Source organism: Rhinoderma darwinii, chromosome 11 (assembly GCF_050947455.1).
Source record: "Rhinoderma darwinii isolate aRhiDar2 chromosome 11, aRhiDar2.hap1, whole genome shotgun sequence".
Classification (NCBI taxonomy): Eukaryota; Metazoa; Chordata; class Amphibia; order Anura; family Rhinodermatidae; genus Rhinoderma; species Rhinoderma darwinii.
Genome location: NC_134697.1, coordinates 35,983,378 through 36,005,349, shown reverse-complemented (window position 1 = coordinate 36,005,349; position 21,972 = coordinate 35,983,378). Strand labels below are relative to the sequence as shown.

The window sequence follows — 21,972 nt, the reverse complement described above, 5'->3', positions numbered from 1 at the left end:
AGCCATTGACTTCAATGGGTGCGTGATGCGCGAAATACGCACAAAGAACGGACATGTCGTGAGTTTTTCGCAGCGGACTCACGCTGTGTAAAAATCACGCAACTGTCTGCACGGCCCCATAGACTAATATAGGTCCATGCACGGACGTATATCCCGTTCGTCTGAATAAGCCCTTAGAGTATGTTCACACGGCCTATTTACGGACGTAATTCGGGCGTTTTAATACCCGAATTACGTCCGAAATTACGGCTTGAAAGCGTTGACAAACATCTGCCCATTGAAAGCAATGGGCTGACGTTTGTCTGTTCACACGAGGCGTATATTTACGCGTCGCTGTCAAAAGACGGCGCGTAAATAGACACCCGCGCCAAAGAAGTGTCATGTCACCTCTTCAGACGTATATGGAGCCGTTTTCCATGGACTCCATGGAAAACCAGCTCCAGTTACGTCCGTAATGGACGCGGCGTTCAAGCGCCTGCACATGCCGTTACGGCTGAAATGACGGGGCTGTTTTCTCCTGAAAACAGCCCCGTAATTTCGGCCGTTATGGACGCTGCCGTGTGAACATAACCTTAGGCTGGATTCACACGGGCGTTGCGTTTTTGCGCGCGCAAACAACGCAGCGTTTTGCGTGCGCAAAAACCATTTGACAGCTGCGTGTGTCATCCGTGTCTGATGCGCGGCTGCGTGATTTTCACGCAGCCGGCATCATAGAGATGAGGCTTGTCGACGCCCGTCACTGTCCAAGGTGCTGAAAGAGCTAAATCTTTCAGCACCCTCGACAGTGAATGCCGAACCCAACAGCGAAAAACCTGTCAAAAACAAGATAAAGTTCCTACTTACCGAGAACTTCCCGGCCGTTGCCTTGGTGACGCGTCCTTGGTGACGCGCCTCTCTTGACATCGGGCCCCACCTCCCTGGATGACGCGGCAGTCCAAGTGACCGCTGCAGCCTGTGATTGGCTGCAGCCTGTGCTTGGCCTGTGATTGGCTGGAGCTGTCACTTGAACTGAAGTGTCATCCCGGGAGGTCGGACTGCAGGAAGGAGACAGGAGTAATCGGTAAGTTAGAACTTCGGGTTTTTTTTACAGGTTCATGTATTTTGGGATCGCAAGTCACTGTCCATGGTGCTGAAACAGTTTAACTCTTTCAGCACCATGCACAGTGAATGTCTCCCGGCGTCGCGGACCGGAAATTTTTTTGCCGGGTTCGGCCAAAACGAGTTTGGCCGAACCCGGTGAACTTAGCTTCGGTTGTCGGGGTTCGCTAATCGCAAAGACACTCCGTTTGGATGTTCGGAAACAGAAAAGCACGTGGTGCTTTTCTGTTTACATTCATCCTTTTGACAGCTGTTGCGCAAACACGCAGTTCGCACGGAAGTGCTTCCGTGCGACATGCGTGGTTTTCACGCACCCATTGACTTCAATGGGTGCGTGATGCATTGAAAACGCTGAATCAACGGACATGTCGTGAGTTTTTTGCAACGGAGCAACGCTGCGCAAAAAACGCTGCCATGTCTGCACGGCCCCATTGACAAATATAGCTACGGGCAACGCACGTGAAAATCACGCGCGTTGCACGCGCGTAGTTTACGTTCGTCTGAATAAGCCCTTACTGTGTGTCTCTGAGACGCAGGATCCACCTGTTATTGATCACATCTAAGTCATGTATTTAGATGTGATCGGTAACAGCTCTTTAAAAAAAAAGTTTTCAAAGGTGTGGATAGCCTTTAAGCCTCTGTGATCTAGGTACTTATATATTATTTAAATAAACTGTAGGCCACACCATATGTTTTGTAATATTTTAGGGGAATGAATGCCAGAGAGGGAGAAGACTATGGGAAGTTTTATCCCCCTACCCTCTCTGGGATAAATTCCGATTATCCAAAGAAATCCCAAAACTTTAAAATTGAGTAAAACACATAGTATTTTCTATTGTAGAAAAGTCGCAAAGAGTTTAAAAGTCACAAAAATTACGACTTTTGTGTCGTTTCCGCCACACACTACACTTTAAAAAAAAAGAAAAAAGAATTAGGCATAGCTTATCAGAAGGGGTGTGGCATTGCTGCCCGATGCATTTACTATAAGTTACATCAGAAACTGGCGCAAATTATAGCGAAAATCTATGCCAGCTCCTGGCTGGAATGGATTATACTCAGTGGCGCACAGACAGCCGAAGGTCCTGTGTCTGACTTCAGCTTGTATCCTATCAGGACTGGTGTATGAAACGCTAGTCTTAATAAATTCCACCTACAGTTTAGGCGCAACTTCATGGTCCATAGTGGGGGTTAGGCTGGATTCACACGAGCATGTTCGGTCCTTTAAAGGACGGAACGTATTTCGGCCACAAGTCCCGGACCGAACACACTGAAGGGAGCCGGGTTCCTAGCATCATAGTTATGTACGACGCTAGGAGTCCCTGCCTCTCCGTGGAACTACTGTCCCGTACTGAAAACATGATTACAGTACGGGACAGTTGTCCCGCATCGAGGCAGGGACTCCTAGCAACGTACATAATTATGATGCTAGCAGCCCGGCTCCCTGCAGTGTGTTCGATGCGGGACTTGCGGCCGAAATACGTTCCGTCCATTACGGACCGAACATGCTCGTGTGAATCCAGCCTTAACCCTTTCAAGACCGAGCTCATTTTGGCCTTCATGACCAGCCCCATTTTCTCAAATCTGACGTGTCAATTTATGTGTTAATAACTCTGGAATGCTTTTGCCTATCCAAGCGATTCTGAGATTGTTTTCTCATGACATATTGTACTTCATGTTAGTGGAAAAATTTGGTCAATAAATTCATTGCTTATTTGTGAAAAACACCAAACTTTAGAAAAATTTGCAAAAATTATGATTTTTCTCATTTTAAATGTATCTGCTTGTAAAACAGAAAAAATAAATTCTAGGACGTTACACGGCTTAGAACTTTAGCAGCAATTTCTCATATTTTCAAGAAAATTTCAAAAGGCTATTTTTACAGGGACCAGTTCAGTTCTGAAGTGGCTTTGAGGGCCTTATGTACTAGATAGACCCCATAAATCACCCCATATTAAAAACTGCACCCCTCAAAGTATTCAAAACAGCATACAGAAAGTTTCTTAACCCTTTAGGCGCTTTACAGGAATTAAAGCAATGTAGAGGTGAAATTTACAAATTTTATTTTTTTTGCTGAAATTCATTTGTAATACATCTTTTTCTGTAACACAGAAGGTTTTACCCGAGAAATGCAACTCAATATTTATTGCCCAGATTCTGCAGTTTTTAGAAATATCCCACATGTGGCTCTAGTGTGATAATGGACTGAAGCACCGGCCTCAGAAGCAAAGGAGCACCTAGTGGATTTTGGGGCCTCCTTTTTTTAGAATATATTTTAGGCACCATGTCAGGTTTGAAGAGGTCTTGTGGTACCTAAACAGTAAAGACCCCCAAAAATTGAGACGGTTTTGGAAACTACACACCTCAAGGAATTTATCTAGGGATGTAGTTAGCATCTTGACCCCACAGGTCTTTTGCTATATTTATTGGAGTTTGTCTGTGAAAGTGAAAATCTACTTTTTTTCTGAAAAAATATAAAAAAAAATAATATTTGCAAGGAATAAAGATTAAAAAGCACCCCAAAACTTGTAAAGCTACTTCTCCCGATTACGCCAATACCCCATATGTGGTACTAAACTGCTGTTTGGACCCACGGCAGAGCTCAGAAGGGAAGGAGCGCCATTTGGATTTTGAAGCACAGATTTTGCTGGATTGTTTTTCAGTGCCATTGTTATGGCCGGAAGAAGGGGAAGGGGATAAGTGAGCCCTAATCTACCCACCGCCCTGTCCCTGCCTACTTGCAACGACCCGCCCTAGGCGACGGGGTACAACTTGGCGGCGGTCCCTACGCTGACTAAGTGCAAGGAAATACAAACGGGGAACAAGCAAGGGAAGGGGCAGTAGCCCACGGAACACCGTGAGGAAACAGAGTGGACAACGAGCCAGTCAGAATCAGGATGTCACAAAGTATACGAACGCAGAGCAAGGAGCAGGAAGCAAGCCGGGGTCAGAGCGAAGCAGGATAAGCGGAAGCTGTAGCAAGGCTGAAGCAAGGCAGTAGCAGGCTGGAGCAAGGCTGTAGCAGGGCAGGAAACCAGAAAGAATCACAAGCAATGAGGAAGAGAAAACGGCAGGAATAAATGGACAGGGGGCGGAGCTAACTCCGACTGACCAGGCCGCGATAGGCTCTCCCACTCCTGAGCCTGCCACCCGGATTGGTGGGAGCCAGAGTCAGTCTAAGAGGTCCGGCCTCAGGTGTCGATTGATTAATCCTGGGAGTATCCACAGAAGTAGTGCCTGGCAGATCCTTTACAGTACCCCCCCTTTTATGAGGGGCCACCGGACCCTTACTAAGAGGACCTGGTTTAGTGGGGAAGAGAAGGTGGAACCTCCTAACCAATACCCCAGCGTGAACATCTCGAGCAGGTACCCAAGTCCTCTCCTCCGGCCCGTATCCTCTCCAATGGACCAGGTACTGGAGGGAGCCCTGGATCATCCTACTGTCCACAATCTTGGCCACCTCAAATTCCACCCCCTCAGGGGTGAGAATGGGAACAGGAGGTTTCCTCGAGGGGGACCAGGACGGGGAGCAGCGTTTAAGGAGGGAGGCATGAAAGACGTCGTGTATGCGAAAGGATGGGGGCAGCTCCAGACGGAAGGATACAGGGTTGAGGACTTCAATGACCTTATAAGGCCCAATAAATCGGGGAGCAAATTTCTTGGACGGGACCTTAAGGCGCAAGTTCCTAGATGATAACCATACCAGATCCCCGACGATAAACCGGGGGTTAGCAGAACGTCTTCTATCAGCCTGAATTTTTTGTACGCTCTGGGACGCCTCTAGGTTCTTCTGAACCTGGGCCCAGACTGTGCACAGTTCCCGATGAACGACCTCTACCTCGGGATTATTAGAACTACCAGGAGAAACGGAGGAGAACCGTGGATTAAACCCGAAATTACAGAAAAACGGGGAGACCCCTGACGAGTTACTGACCCGGTTATTCAGGGAAAATTCGGCGAGGGGAATGAATGAGACCCAATCAAATTGACAGTCAGAGATGAAACACCTTAAATATTGTTCCAGGGATTGGTTAGTCCTCTCCGTTTGGCCATTAGTTTCGGGATGGAAGGCGGAGGAGAAGGACAGATCAATCTCCAACTTTTTACAAAAGGCTCTCCAAAATAATGAAACAAATTGAACCCCTCTGTCAGAAACGATATTGACTGGGACCCCATGGAGACGCAGAATGTGTTTAACAAACAAAGAAGCTAACGTCTTGGCGTTAGGTAGTTTCTTAAGGGGCACAAAGTGGCACATCTTGCTGAAGCGGTCTACTACCACCCACACCACCGACTTGCCCTGAGAAGGAGGCAAATCGGTGATAAAATCCATGGAGATATGGGTCCAAGGTCTCTGGGGAATGGGCAAAGAACGTAGTAAGCCCGCAGGTCGGGACCTGGGGGTCTTAGACCTAGCACAAACCTCACAAGCGGCGACGTAGGCCCTAACGTCTTTAGGCAACCCAGGCCACCAATAGTTTCTGGTAATGAGGTGTTTGGTACCCAGGATGCCAGGATGACCAGATAGTGCGGAGTCATGGTTTTCCCTAAGTACCCTTAGCCGGTATTGTCAGCTTGTCCACAGGGAGGTTCCCGGGAACTGAACCTTGATCAGCCGCAATATCAGAGACTAAATCAGAATCAGTGGCAGAAACGATTATACCAGGGGGTAAAATACAAGCAGGATCCTTCTCCGAAGGAGGATTGGCCATGAAACTATGCGACAGTGCATCAGCCTTAATATTTTTGGACCCAGCCCTATAGGTAACCAAAAAGTTAAATCTGGTAAAAAATAGCGCCCATCGAGCTTGTCTCGGATTAAGCCTCCGGGCATATTCTAGGAAAACCAGATTCTTGTGGTCAGTAAGGACCGTTACCTGGTGTCTGGCCCCCTCCAGGAAGTGACGCCACTCTTCAAAAGCCCATTTAATGGCTAAAAGTTCGCGGTTGCCAATATCATAGTTACTCTCCGTGGGCGAAAACTTCCTGGAAAAGTAAGCACAGGGGCGGAGATGGGTGAGGGACCTGGTACCCTGGGACAAGACAGCCCCCACTCCCACCTCGGACGCGTCAACCTCCACAATAAATGGCTCCCTTTGGTTGGGCTGAACCAGCACTGGGGCCGAGATAAAGCACTTCTTGAGGGTCTCAAAAGCCTGGACGGCCTCAGGAGGCCAGTGGAGGACATCAGCACCCTTGCGAGTGAGGTCCGTAAGAGGCTTAGCGATGACCGAGAAGTTGGCAATAAATCTCCTGTAATAGTTAGCGAACCCCAAAAAACACTGTAGCGCCTTCAGGGAGGCAGGTTGGACCCCTTCCGCCACAGCCTGAACCTTGGCAGGGTCCATGCGGAATTCATGAGGAGTGAGGATTTGACCCAAAAATGGTATCTCCTGTACCCCAAACACACATTTTTCGGTTTTAGCAAACAGATTATTTTCCCGGAGGACCTGGAGCACCTTCCTGACATGCTCCACGTGGGAGGACCAGTCCTTGGAAAACACCAGTATGTCATCAAGGTACACTACAAGAAAAATTCCCAGGTACTCTCTCAGGATTTCATTAATAAAATTCTGGAAGACAGCAGGGGCATTACACAACCCAAAGGGCATGACCAGGTATTCGAAATGACCTTCGGGCGTGTTGAACGCAGTCTTCCACTCATCCCCCTCTTTGATGCGGATAAGGTTATACGCCCCCAGTAGATCAAACTTAGAGAACCATTGGGCCCCCTGAACCTGATTAAAAAGATCCGGAATCAAAGGAAGGGGATACTGGTTCCTTACAGTGACCTTATTCAAGTTACGATAGTCAATGCACGGCCTAAGACCACCATCCTTCTACCCCACGAAGAAGAAGCCAGCACCTACAGGAGAAGTAGAGGGGCGAATGTAACCCTTGGCCAGGCATTCTTGGATATATTCCCTCATGGCTTCACGTTCAGGACATGAAAGATTAAATATCCTACCCTTAGGAAGCTTAGCACCTGGTACCAAATTGATAGCGCAATCGTAATCTCTATGAGGGGGCAACACCTCGGAGGCCTCCTTAGAGAAAACATCAGCGAAGTCCTGAACAAACTCAGGTAGCGTGTTTACCTCCTCACGGGGAGAAATAGAGTTAACCGAAAGACATGACGTCAGGCATTCACTCCCCCATTTGGTGAGATCCCCAGTATTCCAATCAAACGTGGGATTATGCAACTGCAACCAGGGAAGACCTAATACCAGATCGGACGATAATCCCTGCATCAACAGTACAGAGCACTGCTCCAAATGCATGGAGCCAACAAGGAGTTCAAAAACAGGAGTATGCTGAGTAAAATAACCATTAGCAAGAGGAGTGGAGTCGATACCCACTACCGGGACAGGATTAGGCAAATCAATAAAAGGCATTTTTAGAGACATAGCAAATTCCACAGACATGATATTAGCAGATGACCCTGAATCCACGAAGGCACTGCCGGTGGCAGACCGACCACCAAACGAGACCTGAAAGGGAAGCAAAATTTTATTGCGTTTCATATTAACGGGAAATACCTGTGACCCAAGTGACCTCCCCGATGATCACTTAGGCGCGGAAGTTTTCCGGCTGCTTATTCTTGCGCCTGGGACAGGTGTTCAGTTGGTGCTTGTCATCCCCACAATAGAAGCAGAGACCATTCTTCCTGCGGAACTCTCTACGTTGTCGGGGGCACACGGAGGCCCCGAGTTGCATAGGTACCTCCGAGTCTTCCGTGGAAGAGCGAGGAGACGGGACCTCGGGGGGAATCGCAGGGAAGTCAGAGGGGAAAACACTGAAACGTTCAAGCTGTCGTTCCCTGAGACGTCGGTCAAGTCGTACTGCTAAGGCCATGACCTGGTCTAGGGAGTCAGAAGAGGGGTAGCTAACAAGCAGATCCTTCAGGGCGTTAGATAAGCCTAACCTAAACTGGCACCTTAGGGCAGGGTCATTCCACCGAGAAGCTACGCACCACTTTCTAAAGTCAGAACAGTATTCCTCAACAGGTCTCCTACCCTGACGTAAGGTCACCAGCTGACTCTCGGCCAAGGCAGTCCTGTCAGTCTCGTCGTAAATGAGTCAGAGGGCAGAGAAAAAACAACCAACGGAGGAAAGTTCAGGGGCGTCAGGAGCCAAGGAGAAGGCCCACTCTTGGGGCCCTTCCTGGAGTCGGGATATAATGATTCCCACCCGCTGGTTCTCGGAACCTGAGGAGTGAGGTTTTAGACGGAAGTAAAGTCTGCAACTCTCCCGAAAGGAGAGAAAAGTCTTACGGTCCCCTGAGAACCAGTCAGGTAACTTGAGGTCAGGTTCTAGAGGTGAGGCGAGGGGTACTACTATGGCAGCGTCAGGCTGGTTGACCCTCTGAGCCAGGGCCTGGACCTGTAGGGAGAGGCCCTGCATCTGCTGGGTCAGGGTCTCAAGGGGGTCCATGATAGAGTAGGAGAAAGGATAGACTAGGTATGGGCTTGTGATTATGTTATGGCCGGAAGAAGGGGAAGGGGATAAGTGAGCCCTAATCTACCCACCGCCCTGTCCCTGCCTACTTGCAACGACCCGCCCTAGGCGACGGGGTACAACTTGGCGGCGGTCCCTATGCTGACTAAGTGCAAGGAAATACAAACGGGGAACAAGCAAGGGAAGGGGCAGTAGCCCACGGAACACCGTGAGGAAACAGAGTGGACAACGAGCCAGTCAGAATCAGGATGTCACAAAGTATACGAACGCAGAGCAAGGAGCAGGAAGCAAGCCGGGGTCAGAGCGAAGCAGGATAAGCGGAAGCTGTAGCAAGGCTGAAGCAAGGCAGTAGCAGGCTGGAGCAAGGCTGTAGCAGGGCAGGAAACCAGAAAGAATCACAAGCAATGAGGAAGAGAAAACGGCAGGAATAAATGGACAGGGGGCGGAGCTAACTCCGACTGACCAGGCCGCGATAGGCTCTCCCACTCCTGAGCCTGCCACCCTGATTGGTGGGAGCCGGAGTCAGTCTAAGAGGTCCGGCCTCAGGTGTCGATTGATTAATCCTGGGAGTATCCACAGAAGTAGTGCCTGGCAGATCCTTTACAGCCATGTCGCGTTTGCAACGCCCTGGAGTGAGCAAAACAGTGGAATCCCCCCAAAACTAACCCCATTTTGAAGACTACACCCCTCAAGGAATTTTTCTAGGGGTACAGTTTTTTTGCTGAATTTAGTGGAATTAGGCCGTGAAAATGAAAATCTACTTTTTTCTGAAAAAACATAGAAATGTTTAATTTTTACAATGAATAAAGGAGAAAAATCACCCCAAAATTTGTAAAGCAATTTGTCCTGATTACAGCAATATGCCATATGTGGTAATAAACTGCTGTTTGGACCCACGGCAAGACTCAGAAGGGAAGGAACAATATTTGGCTTTTGGAGCTCAAATTTAGCTGGAATGGTTTTCGGGTGTCATATCGCATTTGCAAAGCCCCTGAGGTACCGAAACAGTGGAAACCTCCCAAAAGTCCCTTTAGGGGACTGGAACGAGCGATCATTAGGTCGCTGGTACAATACACTGCAATACTAATGTATTGCAGTATAATGTCATTTTACAGGCTCCTGTAACAGCGCGATCGCTGTTCCTGTCCGTTAGTCCCGGGTGTCAGCTGTAATACACAGCGGACAACTGCAGACTATGGAGCGGGCGCAGCGCGTGAGCCCGCTCCATATATAACCCCTCGCACCACGACATGTTATTAAGTCGTGGTGCGCGAAGGCGTTAATGCGCAGCGGATGGTGCAAATTGAAAATTAAAATTTTCCACTGATAAGCCATTTTAATGCACAATATATTGTGCCCAGTTTGTGCCACTGAAGACAAATACCTCATACAATGCTGAGCGGGTTCTCCCGGATATAAAATATCATATATGTGGACGTAAGCTGGTGTTTGGGCACGCTGTGGGGCTCAGAAGGGAGGGAACGCCATTTGGCTTTTGGAGTGCAGATTTTGCTTGGTAACTGTTCTGTTTGGGGTTTTGCTGGTATTACAATTTATAATGTGGGGGTATGTCTAAATTGGGCAGAGTACATCAGGGCATAATAAGAGGGTATAATAATGGGGTACATAAATAATAATTTGCAGATATGTGGCCGGTGTCACACTGATAAATGGCGCCCGATCTTATCCACTTTTGGAACACTCTGCACATTTTGCATCGCCATATTCTGAGAGCCAGAACTTTTTTATTTTTTCTCCTCCGGAGCCGTGCGTGGACTTATTTGTTGCGGGACAATCTGTACTTTTCATTGGTACCATTTTAGGGTACATGTGATTTTTTTTTTATCACTTTTTATTAGATTTTTTTGGCAAGCAAGGTGACCAAGAAACATAAATTCTGACAGTGTTCCCCGTGCGCTATAAATGACATTTCACTTTATTTTGCGGGTCGGTACGATTACGGCGATAACATATGTATATAGGTTTTTATGTTTTGTGGCGATTGCGCAATAAAATCACTTTTCGATAAAATTATTTATTTTCTGTGTCACCGTATTCTGAGAGCCATAATTTTTTTATTTTTCAGTCAAAAAAGCGGTGTAAGGGCTTGTTTTTTGCGGGACGGGTTTTAGTTTTTATTGGTACTATTTTGGGGTACATGCGACTTTTTGATCACTTTTTATTCTATATTTTTGGAGGGTTAATGACCAAAAAAATTGTGATTCTGACATTGTTTTTTAATTATTTTTTTTGCGGTGTTCACGGTGCGGGAAAAATAATATTATAGTTTTATAGTTTGGGTCGTTATGAACGCGGTGATACAAAATATGTGTACTTTTTTTTAACATTTTCATTTTTTTCCTATAATAAAAGACTTATTATAGGAAAAAAAGCATTTTTTGTTTTTGTAACTTTTATAACGTGTTTTACTTGAAGACTGGCAGCACTGATCGCTGCTATAATACATTACACTACCTACTAGGTAGTGTAACGTATTATAAACTGTCAGTGTGACGCTGAGAGTCACACTGACAGGAAGCTTATAAGGACCGGCCTCCGGCTGGTTCTCATAGGCTGCTGTGCATGGCAGACCCGGGGGCCGTTGTATGGCCTCCGGTTCTGCCTTATAACCGACTGCAGCACCCACAATCGGTCCCTGGGAAAGTTTGTTGTAGCAACAAACTTTCCAGTTTGTTGTAGTAACAGACTTTCCAGTTCGTTGCTACAACACACTTTCCCTGCGATCACATGACCGGGACCTGAACTAATCAGGTCCCGATCATATCTCCGGGACCAGAGGCAGGTGATAACAGCGCGATCCGGGTGTCAGCGCTACTCTGAGACACCCGGATCGCGCTTTTAACACCCACCGTGAATTCACGTCGGCGCTGCACAGAGCCCAGCAAGCGCCGACGTGAATATACAGTGGGCGGTCGGGAAGCAGTTAAAGGGACACAACAGTGAAAATTCTAGCTATCCATTGTAATGTCTAATTAGAGACTTTAGACTTCATAATGAATAATTATTTGGGTCTGCAAGAGCCAAAATACGTTTAAAGGGAACCTGTCACCAGCATTTCACCTATTAAACTCTACTCAGCCCTCGCTGGTCGCTGCTGTCAAAAGTTCATTGCCGATATCCCCTCCTAAAATCCTCCTCCGACCGTAAATAACGGTCTGCAAACATTTCCTGCCGTTTATGGTAATAATCCGGTGTCCCTTTGTGCGCACACAGAAGAGGATATTGATGCATAAGCGCGGGATTTCATGGGTGCTGGGGGAGAGGCGAGTAGACTTCAATCAAAAGTGAGGAGGCGGAGTTAACTCGGAAAGCCTTGAGGAATGAAGATATGACTCTTTTATGCTCATTAGCATACAGTGCAGGAACACTAAAGAATGGAAGACTAAAGGTACAGAGCCGACTTAGAAGATAATAATTATAGGTTACATAAAAATGATTTTTCACCCACTACCACCAGGTATTGCTGGTTTAATAGGTGAAATGCTGGTGACAGGTTCCCTTTAAGCCTTTGCAGATCAGTTGGCACCAGCATTGCCCACAAGTGTTGCTGGAGCATATTGATAACAATCTAACATGAATGAGGAGCTCGATGGCCGCTATTTCTATTCTGTATGAGATAGGGGGTATCCATTAGAGAGAATTTTTACTTCTTCATCAATCTGGAAATAGGACTTACTTTTTTGAACAACTATAAAGCAAATTTCTCTTAAAGCTAGTTCTGCATTTCAATAGTTAAAGCCTCTTACCCCACACCATTTTGTTTTTCTTCAGTTCTTCTGTAAGTGTCTTGTTGATATACATGTCACTGAAGAACATTTCACCTCCATTCTGGTGTAGAGAAGATGCATCAGTTTAATAAATATCAAAATCACTGACTTTTCTTGCAACTTTCTAATTAATTTTTATTAAAAATTATTTTTACTTTTTGAGATGCAGCTGCTTTGTATTCTTTATACAGAGCAGCTGTATCGTTCGCTGAATCCTGTACCCGTAAGTTCATAACTTAGATGTGATCGATAACAGGCGGATGCTGCTAAACCCGTCAGTCCCACTGACCTGACGAATTCAGGTCTCAGCGCACGATACAGCTGCTCCGTATACAGGAGACAAAGCAGCTGTATCTCAAAAAGTAAAAATATTTTTTAATAAAAAGTAATTACAAAGTTGCACAAAACATACTGATACACATTTTTATTTTAAAAAAAACTTTTTCAAAGGTGTACATAGCCTTTAATCCTGTCTCAGAAGTGGAAGAGGCTGTCTCCCTAGAAGAAAGCAATAATTCTGGGAAACCAAGGCTCATTTATACAAAGTACATAAATTGTAGTAAGGGTGACATTTAATCAAAATGTAAATATTAATTGAAAGAAATTTTAAGCTAGGCGCTACACTAATCTATTGGTATTGCAGAGACATATCGCTGAAATTACAGTTATGTTTTAGCAGGGGTTATACTGAAGCAGTTAATGGCAGAATATTTTAGCGGGTTTCTGAAGTATTAATAGTTATATGCTGACACCTAGTGGTCACACAGGTAACTGCTATCACATTGACCGAATAAGAAACGAAAATTGGAGCAGCACTGTGGTAACACAAACCAGTATTGGCAGGTGCTATGCTTCAAAAGGAGTGACCTCTCCTTGTATAATGAATATCCAAAAAAAGAGAAGAGAAGCGGCACTCAAAATAAAGAGGAATTTATTCACAAAACATCCACTGTATCCAATGCAATGTTTCACCTCCTCAACAGTGGATGTTTGGTGAATAAATTCCTCTTTATTTTGAGTGCTGCTTCTCTGCTCTTTTTCTGATTACACTGACCAAATATATAGTATACTATAAATAAAAACGACATTACATTTCAACTAATTATTTTCTACTTTCATGGAAAAATACTTGACGCAATAATATATGCTTTAGTTATTTCACTGATTTGCGCCATATTCCTCAATAAACATAAGTCTGTTGGGGATACGGAGCAGGTTACTGAAGAGTGACCATCGCATAATATCGGACCATGGTGGCAAAGTCACTTTCAACTTTTTTCCTATACAAAAATATTACATTTGCGCCATGGTTGCAGCAATGCCAAGATTTTCCAGCAACTTAAGGGCTACACTTTGCCACCGTGGAGTCCTGACCCTAAGGGCGGGTTCACACATAGCGGAATTTCACTTAAATTCCGCTGCGGACACTCCGCAGCGTTAATCCGCAGCGGAGCCGTTTCTCCATTGACTTTCACTTTAATTTAGCAGTGTTCGTTTACACGATGCGTACAATTCCGCTGCGGAGCATAGGCTGCGGAGCGGAATTTGGTGTCCGCAGCATGCTCTGTCTGTTGCGGAGCAGTGGCGGACTGGTTGCGGACTCATTGCGGAATTTCTCCATTGACTTCAATGGAGAGTCAAAATTCCGCAATGAAGTCCGCAGATCTTATGTGTGCTGCGGAGCGTATTGTTTTTACTACCATGACATTTCTTCATTCTGGCTGGACCTATGTATTTCTAGGTCTACAGCCAGACTGAGGAAGTCAATGGGGCTCCCGTAATGACGGGAGCGTTGCTAGGAGACGTCTGTAAATAGTCACTGTCCAGGGTGCTGAAAGAGTTACGCGATCGGCAGTAACTGTTTCTGCACCCGGGACAGTGACTACCGATCTCAATATACATGTATCTGTAAAAAAAACATATAAGTTCATACTTACCGAGAACTCCCTGCGTCTGTCTCCAGTCCGGCCTCCCAGGATGACGTTTCAGTGTAAGTGACGGCTGCAGCCAATCACAGGCCAAGCACAGGCTGCAGCGGTCACATGGACTGGAGCGTCATCCAGGGAGGTCGGGCCGGATGCCGAAAGAGGGACGCGTCACCAAGACAACGGGCGGTAAGTATGAATTTCTTTGACTTTCACTAGGGAAAGTGCTGTCCCTTCTCTCTATCCTACACTGAATAGGGAGAAGAGAAGCACTTTTCCTGCAGTCCGCAGCGGCCAGTCCGCATCAATTTTCTGCACATTTTGTGCAGATCCGCTGCAGAATCTGCAACGCAGATTCTGTGCGGCATTGATGCGGACAGTTGCGGAGGAATTCCGCCATGTGTGGTCATGCCCTAAAAGGGACATTGCAGACACACAGTTTATGGTAGTTTGTTGACCACAGCTGTGAAACATGTTTATTAATGTCTAAAGACAGAGGCCCATATGTTACAAAAGTGACATCATTTTAGCTAATGTCTAAGTTGTCTAAAATAAAAGTCAAGCCAATTTATTGAATTATTATTTTTTGACAAACCCATGACTGCACGGGCTGTAGATAATAAATTTGTCACAACATACATTACTACCATTAAAGGGCTTTACCTACAATAGTAAGCAATCGTATCTATCGCTAGGATATGCCATTACTTACTGATCGTGGGGAATTTACTTCTAGGACCCCCATGATTCTTAGAATGAAGGAAGACCCGCAGCGCTAGGTAAGCACTACAGTGTTTCCCTGCACAGCGACAATCCTGGCTATCTTCTGTGCAAGGAACTGCAGCACAGTCCCATTTACTTGAATGGAGCTGTGTTGCAGTTCCGTGTACAGTGGATGGAGAAACCCTATAGAAGATAAAAGCCTCTTGACTCAGTTTTCCCAATCAGCGGGGGTTCAAAATGTCGGACCCAACCAATCTTAATGTTATGGCATATCCTTGCGATATGCCTTAACATTTAACAATGGAAATACCCCTTTAAAGGGATTGTCTGGGCATGGGTTGGTTTTCATACTGATGACCTATCCACAGGATAGTTCATCAGTATATGATCGGTGGGAATCCAACACCCGGACTCCGCACCGATCAGTTGTTCCTGCTACCCCTGGCACTGGAAGTTATGCAGTGGTCGGTGCCGGAAGCAGATGGCTCCAACGACCGTGCGGCAACACTGCAGCTCTGCTCCTATTCAAGTGAATAGGAGCAGAGCTGCAGTAACCCAGCACAGCCGCAATACAGTGGTCAGAGGCTTTTGCTTCTGGCACCGACCACTGCACAACTTCCGGTGCCGGAAGCAGCTGATCGGTGCCGGGTCCGGGTGTCGACCACCACCGATTATATACTGATGACCGATCTTGTGGGTAACTGCCCCAAGCCTCAACAATGCCTTTAACTTTTAGGTTATGTTCACATGGCAGCGTCCGTAACGGCTGAAATTACGGGGCTGTTTTCAGGAGAAAACAGCTCCGTAATTTCAGCCGTCATGGCATGTTGAGGCGCTATTTTGCTGCGTCCATTACGGACGTAAATGGAGCTGTTTTTCCACGGAGTCAATGGAAAACGGCTCCAATTACGTCGGAAGAATTGACAGGCACTTCTTTGACATGGGCGTCTTTTTTACGCCTCGCCTTTTGACAGCGGGGTGTAAAAAAAATGACCGTGTGCACAGAACATCGTAAGTCCCATTCTAATGAATGGGCAGATGTTTGTCAACGCTATCGAGGCGCATTTTCGGACGTAAATCGAGGCGTAAAATGCCCGAATTATGTCCGTAAATAAGCCGTGTGAACATACCCTTAGGGTATGCTCACTTCTTGAACTGTTTTTGGAGCGGTTTTTCATTGTGTCAATGGAAAAACAGCTCCAAACAGGTCTAGAAAAAAACGCCTGAAAAAAAAAATTTTCAGCTTCAAAAACGGCTGAAATCAGAGGCTGTTTTATCTGAAAACAGCTCTGTAATTTTCAGCTGTTTTTTAATTGTGCGTGTGAACATAGCCTTACACTGGTGAAAATGACAACACTTTTTCTATGCCAAGGTCTGTGTGAAGTAGAAAAGCAACTTCTTTTTCTTTTTTGCTAATTTATTATTTATTTATTTTTTAAATTTGTCTAAATCCAGGCAAAGCTTTAAGTGACGCCCACTCCATTTTTTACAATCTCATGTGCATGGCTCAAATAACAGTAAATTCTGACGCTAATGGTTCATAAATGTATAGCACGGCAGATAAAACACTATTTTGGAGTAAAATACGCAAAAACATTGATACTTGTGGGCTACTATTTTTCCTTACCAAACGGGCCAGGCAGAGTTTGTGCCTGTTTTATAACAGTTTGTAATATTTATCCTACATTATAAAAATAAGTTGCTAATTATTATTTTTTTACAAAGTGCTAAATCTATCCAAACATAGCTATGAATAAATGTGCCCAAATGCATCTAAAAAGTAACATCTTTAAAGTGTACCTATGATTACAAGAAACTAGCCACATAAATGTTTGCAGCTTTTTCCTTATATTTCTATACACATAATTGCAAAAATCTAAGCTGCCTATTGTCACCACTAGTGGGCAACTCTGTGTACAGCGTAAACAGGAAGCTGAGATTTTTTTTATAAGTATAAGGGCATGTTCACACGCAGTGGTTTCAGATGTAATTCGGGCCATTTATGCCTCGAATTACGCCTCAAAAAACGGCATCATTACGCTTCCAAACATCTGCCCATTGCTTGCAATGGGATCTACGGTGTTCTGTTCCCACGAGGCTTAATTTTACGCGTCGCTGTCAAAATACGGTACGTAAAAAGTCGCCCGAGAAAAAGAAGTGCAGGACACTTCTTGGGACGTTTTTGGAGCCGTTTTTCATTGACTCCATTGAGAAACAGCTCCAATAACGGCCGTAAAATACGCCGCGAAAAACGCGAGTTGTTACAAAAACGTCTGAAAATCAGTAGCTGTTTTCGCTTTAAAACAGCTCCGTATTTTCAGACGTATTTTGCTAAGCGTGTGAACATACCCTCAGTGTGCTGGAACGGGCCTCTGTATTAAAGGTGGAGCACTGCAGCTAGATTGAGTTTATTAGAAAATGCACCAATTTATTAATGCTGCTGGCTCTTAAATTTTAAGGTGTGGAAAATTGGTATACCTTTAAAACTCTGTAGACTTCACTAAGTACAGCTTTTTTATCCGGACAAAGGTTTATCACACAATTAGATCTGCAGGAAACAGGTAATCAATATTAGTAAAGTGTAAAATCCTCCCTGAGATATCACCCCAAGTGACAAATTCCAGGCTTACAGATATACAACTACTATTTGCGCAATGCTTTAGAGCAGTGGTCCCCAACCACCGAGCTGCGTACCAATACCAGGCCGTGGATCATTTGGTACCAGGCCACAATATCCTGGGAATTCCGGACCAAAAACCACACCAAACTGTGATGCAGACTTCGGTCAGAATGTCAGCTGCAGAAAACTGTAGCATTTAGCCGGCCTGCTAGCAGGACTGCCTCCTGGGATGACATTTCGTCCCCAGGCCGGCCTCCTGGGATGACGTTTCATCCCATTTGACCACCGCTACAGCCTGTGGTTGGCTGCAGCGGTCACATGGGATGAAACGTCATCCCAGGAGGCCAGCCTGGAGGAAGAAACACAGACTTCTGGGTAAGTATTAGATTTTTTTTCTTTGAGTTGCATTTTTTGCAGCGGAATCGCTGCGATTCCCATGCGATAAATGCAACAACTGCTATTTGTTGTGGGTTTTACCTCGCCATTGAATTCAATTGGAAAAACCTTCAACAAATAAGCAACATTTGCGCAAATATAATTGACATGCTGCGGAACAAAATTCTGCACCGCATGTCAATTTCTGAGCGCCCCCCCTTCCTGGGTCCGTAGAATTTATTGTAAAGGGTCCACTCTCCATCTACAGTGCATGTCTACTTTTTTATTTTATTTAGTTTTTTATTGATTTCAAAGTTTGAAGAAAATAAACATACATCAACATGTGACACAGAAGCGCAAAGGTGAGGTGTTCACGCAGGAACCTAAAATTGCAATGGCGCCAATGTATCACTTTATATGTAAAAGTACATACATAAGTAAGAGAACTTAACATAGATAAACAAAAGCACAACATTGCTCATGTAGAAACTCACATTAGTGAATGTAAGAAGTACAGCATTAGAAATTGATAATAGTTATGCATTCTGCTGAAGACCATAAGAAAAAATAAGTACGATTGACAACCCTATAGGACCCTAGACCAGAGGAGGACCGTCCAACCGAGCCTAAAGAGATTGAATAAATAGGAAATTGTGTAATAGAATTATCATGTTTGAGGAACCCGTTTCGAATAATACGAATCCCATACCTCCCATCTACAATCAAACTGGGATGTGGAATGAGTTGTTATAGCTAATAGTTTTTCCATATTATGCGCAAATTGTACAGACTGGAGTTCTTTAGTAGTTAGGGGAGAGCTGGATTTGCAGGTTTTCGCGATCATGGACCTAGCAGCGAGGATGATATGCCCTATCACAGTTCGCATGTCTGCTGCTAAGTCAGATATCCCAATAAAACACAATGCTAATGTAGGTTGAAAACCCACGAATGTGTCGTAGCCTGAGCCCACCAAAGTATTTTGTAGAACTTTGTTGGGCACTGACATTTCTAATTGCATGAATAGCAACAGGGGCTTAAAGCAGGGGTCGGCAACCCATCAATCGCTGAAGGCTGCCAAGTAGATTGTTGGCTTCAGTCAGAACTGCAGAATAAAAATCAATCTGCAGTACTAACCGAGTGCACAGTTTACCGGGTGCCATGGAGCTTCGTCTGCATGTAGCGTGTGGGCTCTGATTCTGCCGGAGTCCCAGTTTGTTTCTTATTCCCTATAGCCCTGAGGTACCAATTCACTCCAGGATGGTTTCCAATGATAACATAATAATAGACAATAGCTGTTTATGTCATTTTCTACTATAACTTTAAAGTGTCTCACACTGTCTCACTAAATTACTCACACTGCAACATCAAAAGTCTCATCCTGTAGATCCGCTTCTTTCATGTTCTCAATGTAACCTTTAGTAAAACTCACATTCGGTTGCTGGAATCCAAACTTCTGCATGTGATAATCAATATATTTCCGTGAAAGTTCTAACTAGGAAACAAAGATAAAAATAATTTCGATTATTGAAATATTGATTATAAAATGATTAATACAAAAATAGGATAACAAGGATGTTTTGTACAATTCACAATGTTCCCGTTTCGGTTTATATAACCAAAAGCTACATTCCACAATTCTATATATAACCTACAAACACGGAGTGCAATTAACACATGATTATTGTGGGTCAATGCACCAAGCTATACTTGCTTTGAATATGTTCATGCCCCTATATGATATATAGTGGACACTTACATTTACGTTGGCAAGATTTATCCTGAATAAACCAATAGGTTGTGTATTCCACAATTCTGCAGGCTTCAGAGCTGAAATCTCCCTGCATTCCCTCAGAGTCTGATTTAATCTGATAAAGCAGATTAACTAAATTGTGTCTGTCAATAAACTAGTCCAATGACAGCCAGCAGAATTGTGAATACAGCTCTGGACTATAATACAGGCTGTAACTCAGGATCAGTACAAGATAAGCGATGCAAAGTATGTACAAAATTATGCTCATTTTGAGTAGATTAAATGTATACATATACGGTGTTATAAATGTGAATATGTTTTGGTCAGGGTGATATCTGAGTTCTATGCATTTTAGATGTCCCAAACACTTTAGAAGAGTTGCTTGTTGCTTTATTTCCAAAAATGATCATGCCGCCACCTTCTGGTACCTTGAAAGTCCTACCTAAACAGTAGAAGAGTAAAATAACCCTTACCTTGGATGAATGTTACATATAAACTTTATTTATTTAATGTATTAAATAAGTAAATTTTGTGAGATGAGGTCCATACTAACTCACATCGCCCTCTCATGACCTTCCCTTCAACTAGGCGAGGCGTCTGGTTCGCACACCAATATCAACAAATACAACTGCAGAGGTCTTTTTTACCCTCCACCTCCCATTTTTTGCGCATTCCCCATTCTAGTATCGTACCCTTTTTCTACTTTATATCTGTATATAAATCACTGTTAACAAATTTCCATGGGCACATTATCACACCCATGTATACTATCTGTATTCTGAGCAGTATGTATACACTACCTGCTCGTCGGTCATGTCTACTCCAGTGACGTGTCCCTTCGGTCCAACCAGTTTGCTCAGGATATAACAATCCCTTCCACTCCCACTGCCCAGGTCCAGAATCCTGCAGTTCTCCAAACATTGTGGAACTGTGAGCCCACAACCAAAATATCTACCAGAGAAAATACAATAAAAAGGAAAAAATAGTAAAACAAGAAAAAGACTTCAGGGCATAATGGTTGTAAATGGTACTGCAGTCAATGCACCCTCATTTTATTGGTGAAGTTCCAGTTCTAGATTCTGCATATGATTTCATACAATATATTGCATCTATTATGTTATTATTTCAGACTTAGAACTTCAAACTGATGCCATATCTGACTACTATAGATTATATGCAATAAATAATCATATTCAACAACCAACAAAGCCGAACAATTTGTATATAAGCTTAAAGAGTGACTACACGTCATCAAAGCTTTGACATGTCATAAAGACATATGAAAAGTTTGGTGCTGAGACTCCCACTGTTACTGAAACGAAAAATTTTCAGCGGAGCGCTTTGCTCCCAGGGCTGTGATTGGCGCTCCCTGTCAAGCTGAAGACTGCTCAAATAGAACGTCTATATGATCCTGTATTCAGGTTGACAAGGAGCGCTGATCACAGCTGAAGGAGCGAAGCGCTCAACTAAGAATTTCTGCACCTTCGTTTCAGCTAAGTTAGGGGTCTCACCACCCGGACCTCCACCGATATAAACATTTGATAGGTCTCTCTGACAACTCAAAAGTTTGATGAAAGTGTAGTTACTTTTTAACCCCAAACAAGCTTTATAGTTTCGAATTATAAAAGGAACACATATTTGTCTTATGTTAGCGCCAAGAGTGTTTTGATGCTCTTAGGTGAACTACTGTGCGCAATGCCACCTGTACAAAAAAGTCCCTATCTTTTCTCATTCTCAAGTACAGCGTCCACCACACTGGACATCTTCCAAGTCATGTAGCCGCCCATGCCGTTGTGTTTGTGAATTTTACAATCTGAATCTCTTTTTGTATTACTTTTATTTTTCAGCTTTTTTTATTCCTGTCAAACATATTATTTCTGATATAAAACTATCTCTTACTATATATTAGTAAATTTAAAACCTGAGTCCACATGGTAATTACGTACCGTGACGTTATATCTTCATGAATTTCACTCAGTGCATCCTTTATGTATTTTGGTAATGGTTTTGCAGGAGCAGCACAAGCTGAGGTTTTAAGATCTTTTGTGTTACTCAGATGTTTCCCATAGTAATGCTAAAAAAAGGTAAAAATAATACTTAAAAATAATTCATATAGAAACATTATACCTAATGCAGGTTTATTTTGAAATGTTAATTTCTTCAGATAATATACCATACAGTGGTAATAATGCCAGTAGTGCTCTAGGTCATAAACCTCCTCAACTTTCTAACCGCTAT

General features: G+C 44.3%; 1 protein-coding gene across 1 annotated transcript in view; it reads right to left on the bottom strand.

Moving 5' to 3' along the window:
• The window catches only part of LOC142662857 (arsenite methyltransferase-like), a 60,234-nt gene that overhangs the window by 27,486 nt on the left and 10,776 nt on the right, over positions 1 to 21,972 (bottom strand). Inside the window, exons 3-7 of the mRNA XM_075841081.1 lie at positions 21,681 to 21,808; positions 20,535 to 20,685; positions 19,340 to 19,476; positions 17,468 to 17,537; positions 12,321 to 12,402 (exon numbers count right to left, since the gene is read on the bottom strand). Coding sequence (XP_075697196.1) covers positions 12,321 to 12,402; positions 17,468 to 17,537; positions 19,340 to 19,476; positions 20,535 to 20,685; positions 21,681 to 21,808 — 568 coding nt within the window. The remainder of the gene's footprint in view (positions 1 to 12,320; positions 12,403 to 17,467; positions 17,538 to 19,339; positions 19,477 to 20,534; positions 20,686 to 21,680; positions 21,809 to 21,972) is intronic.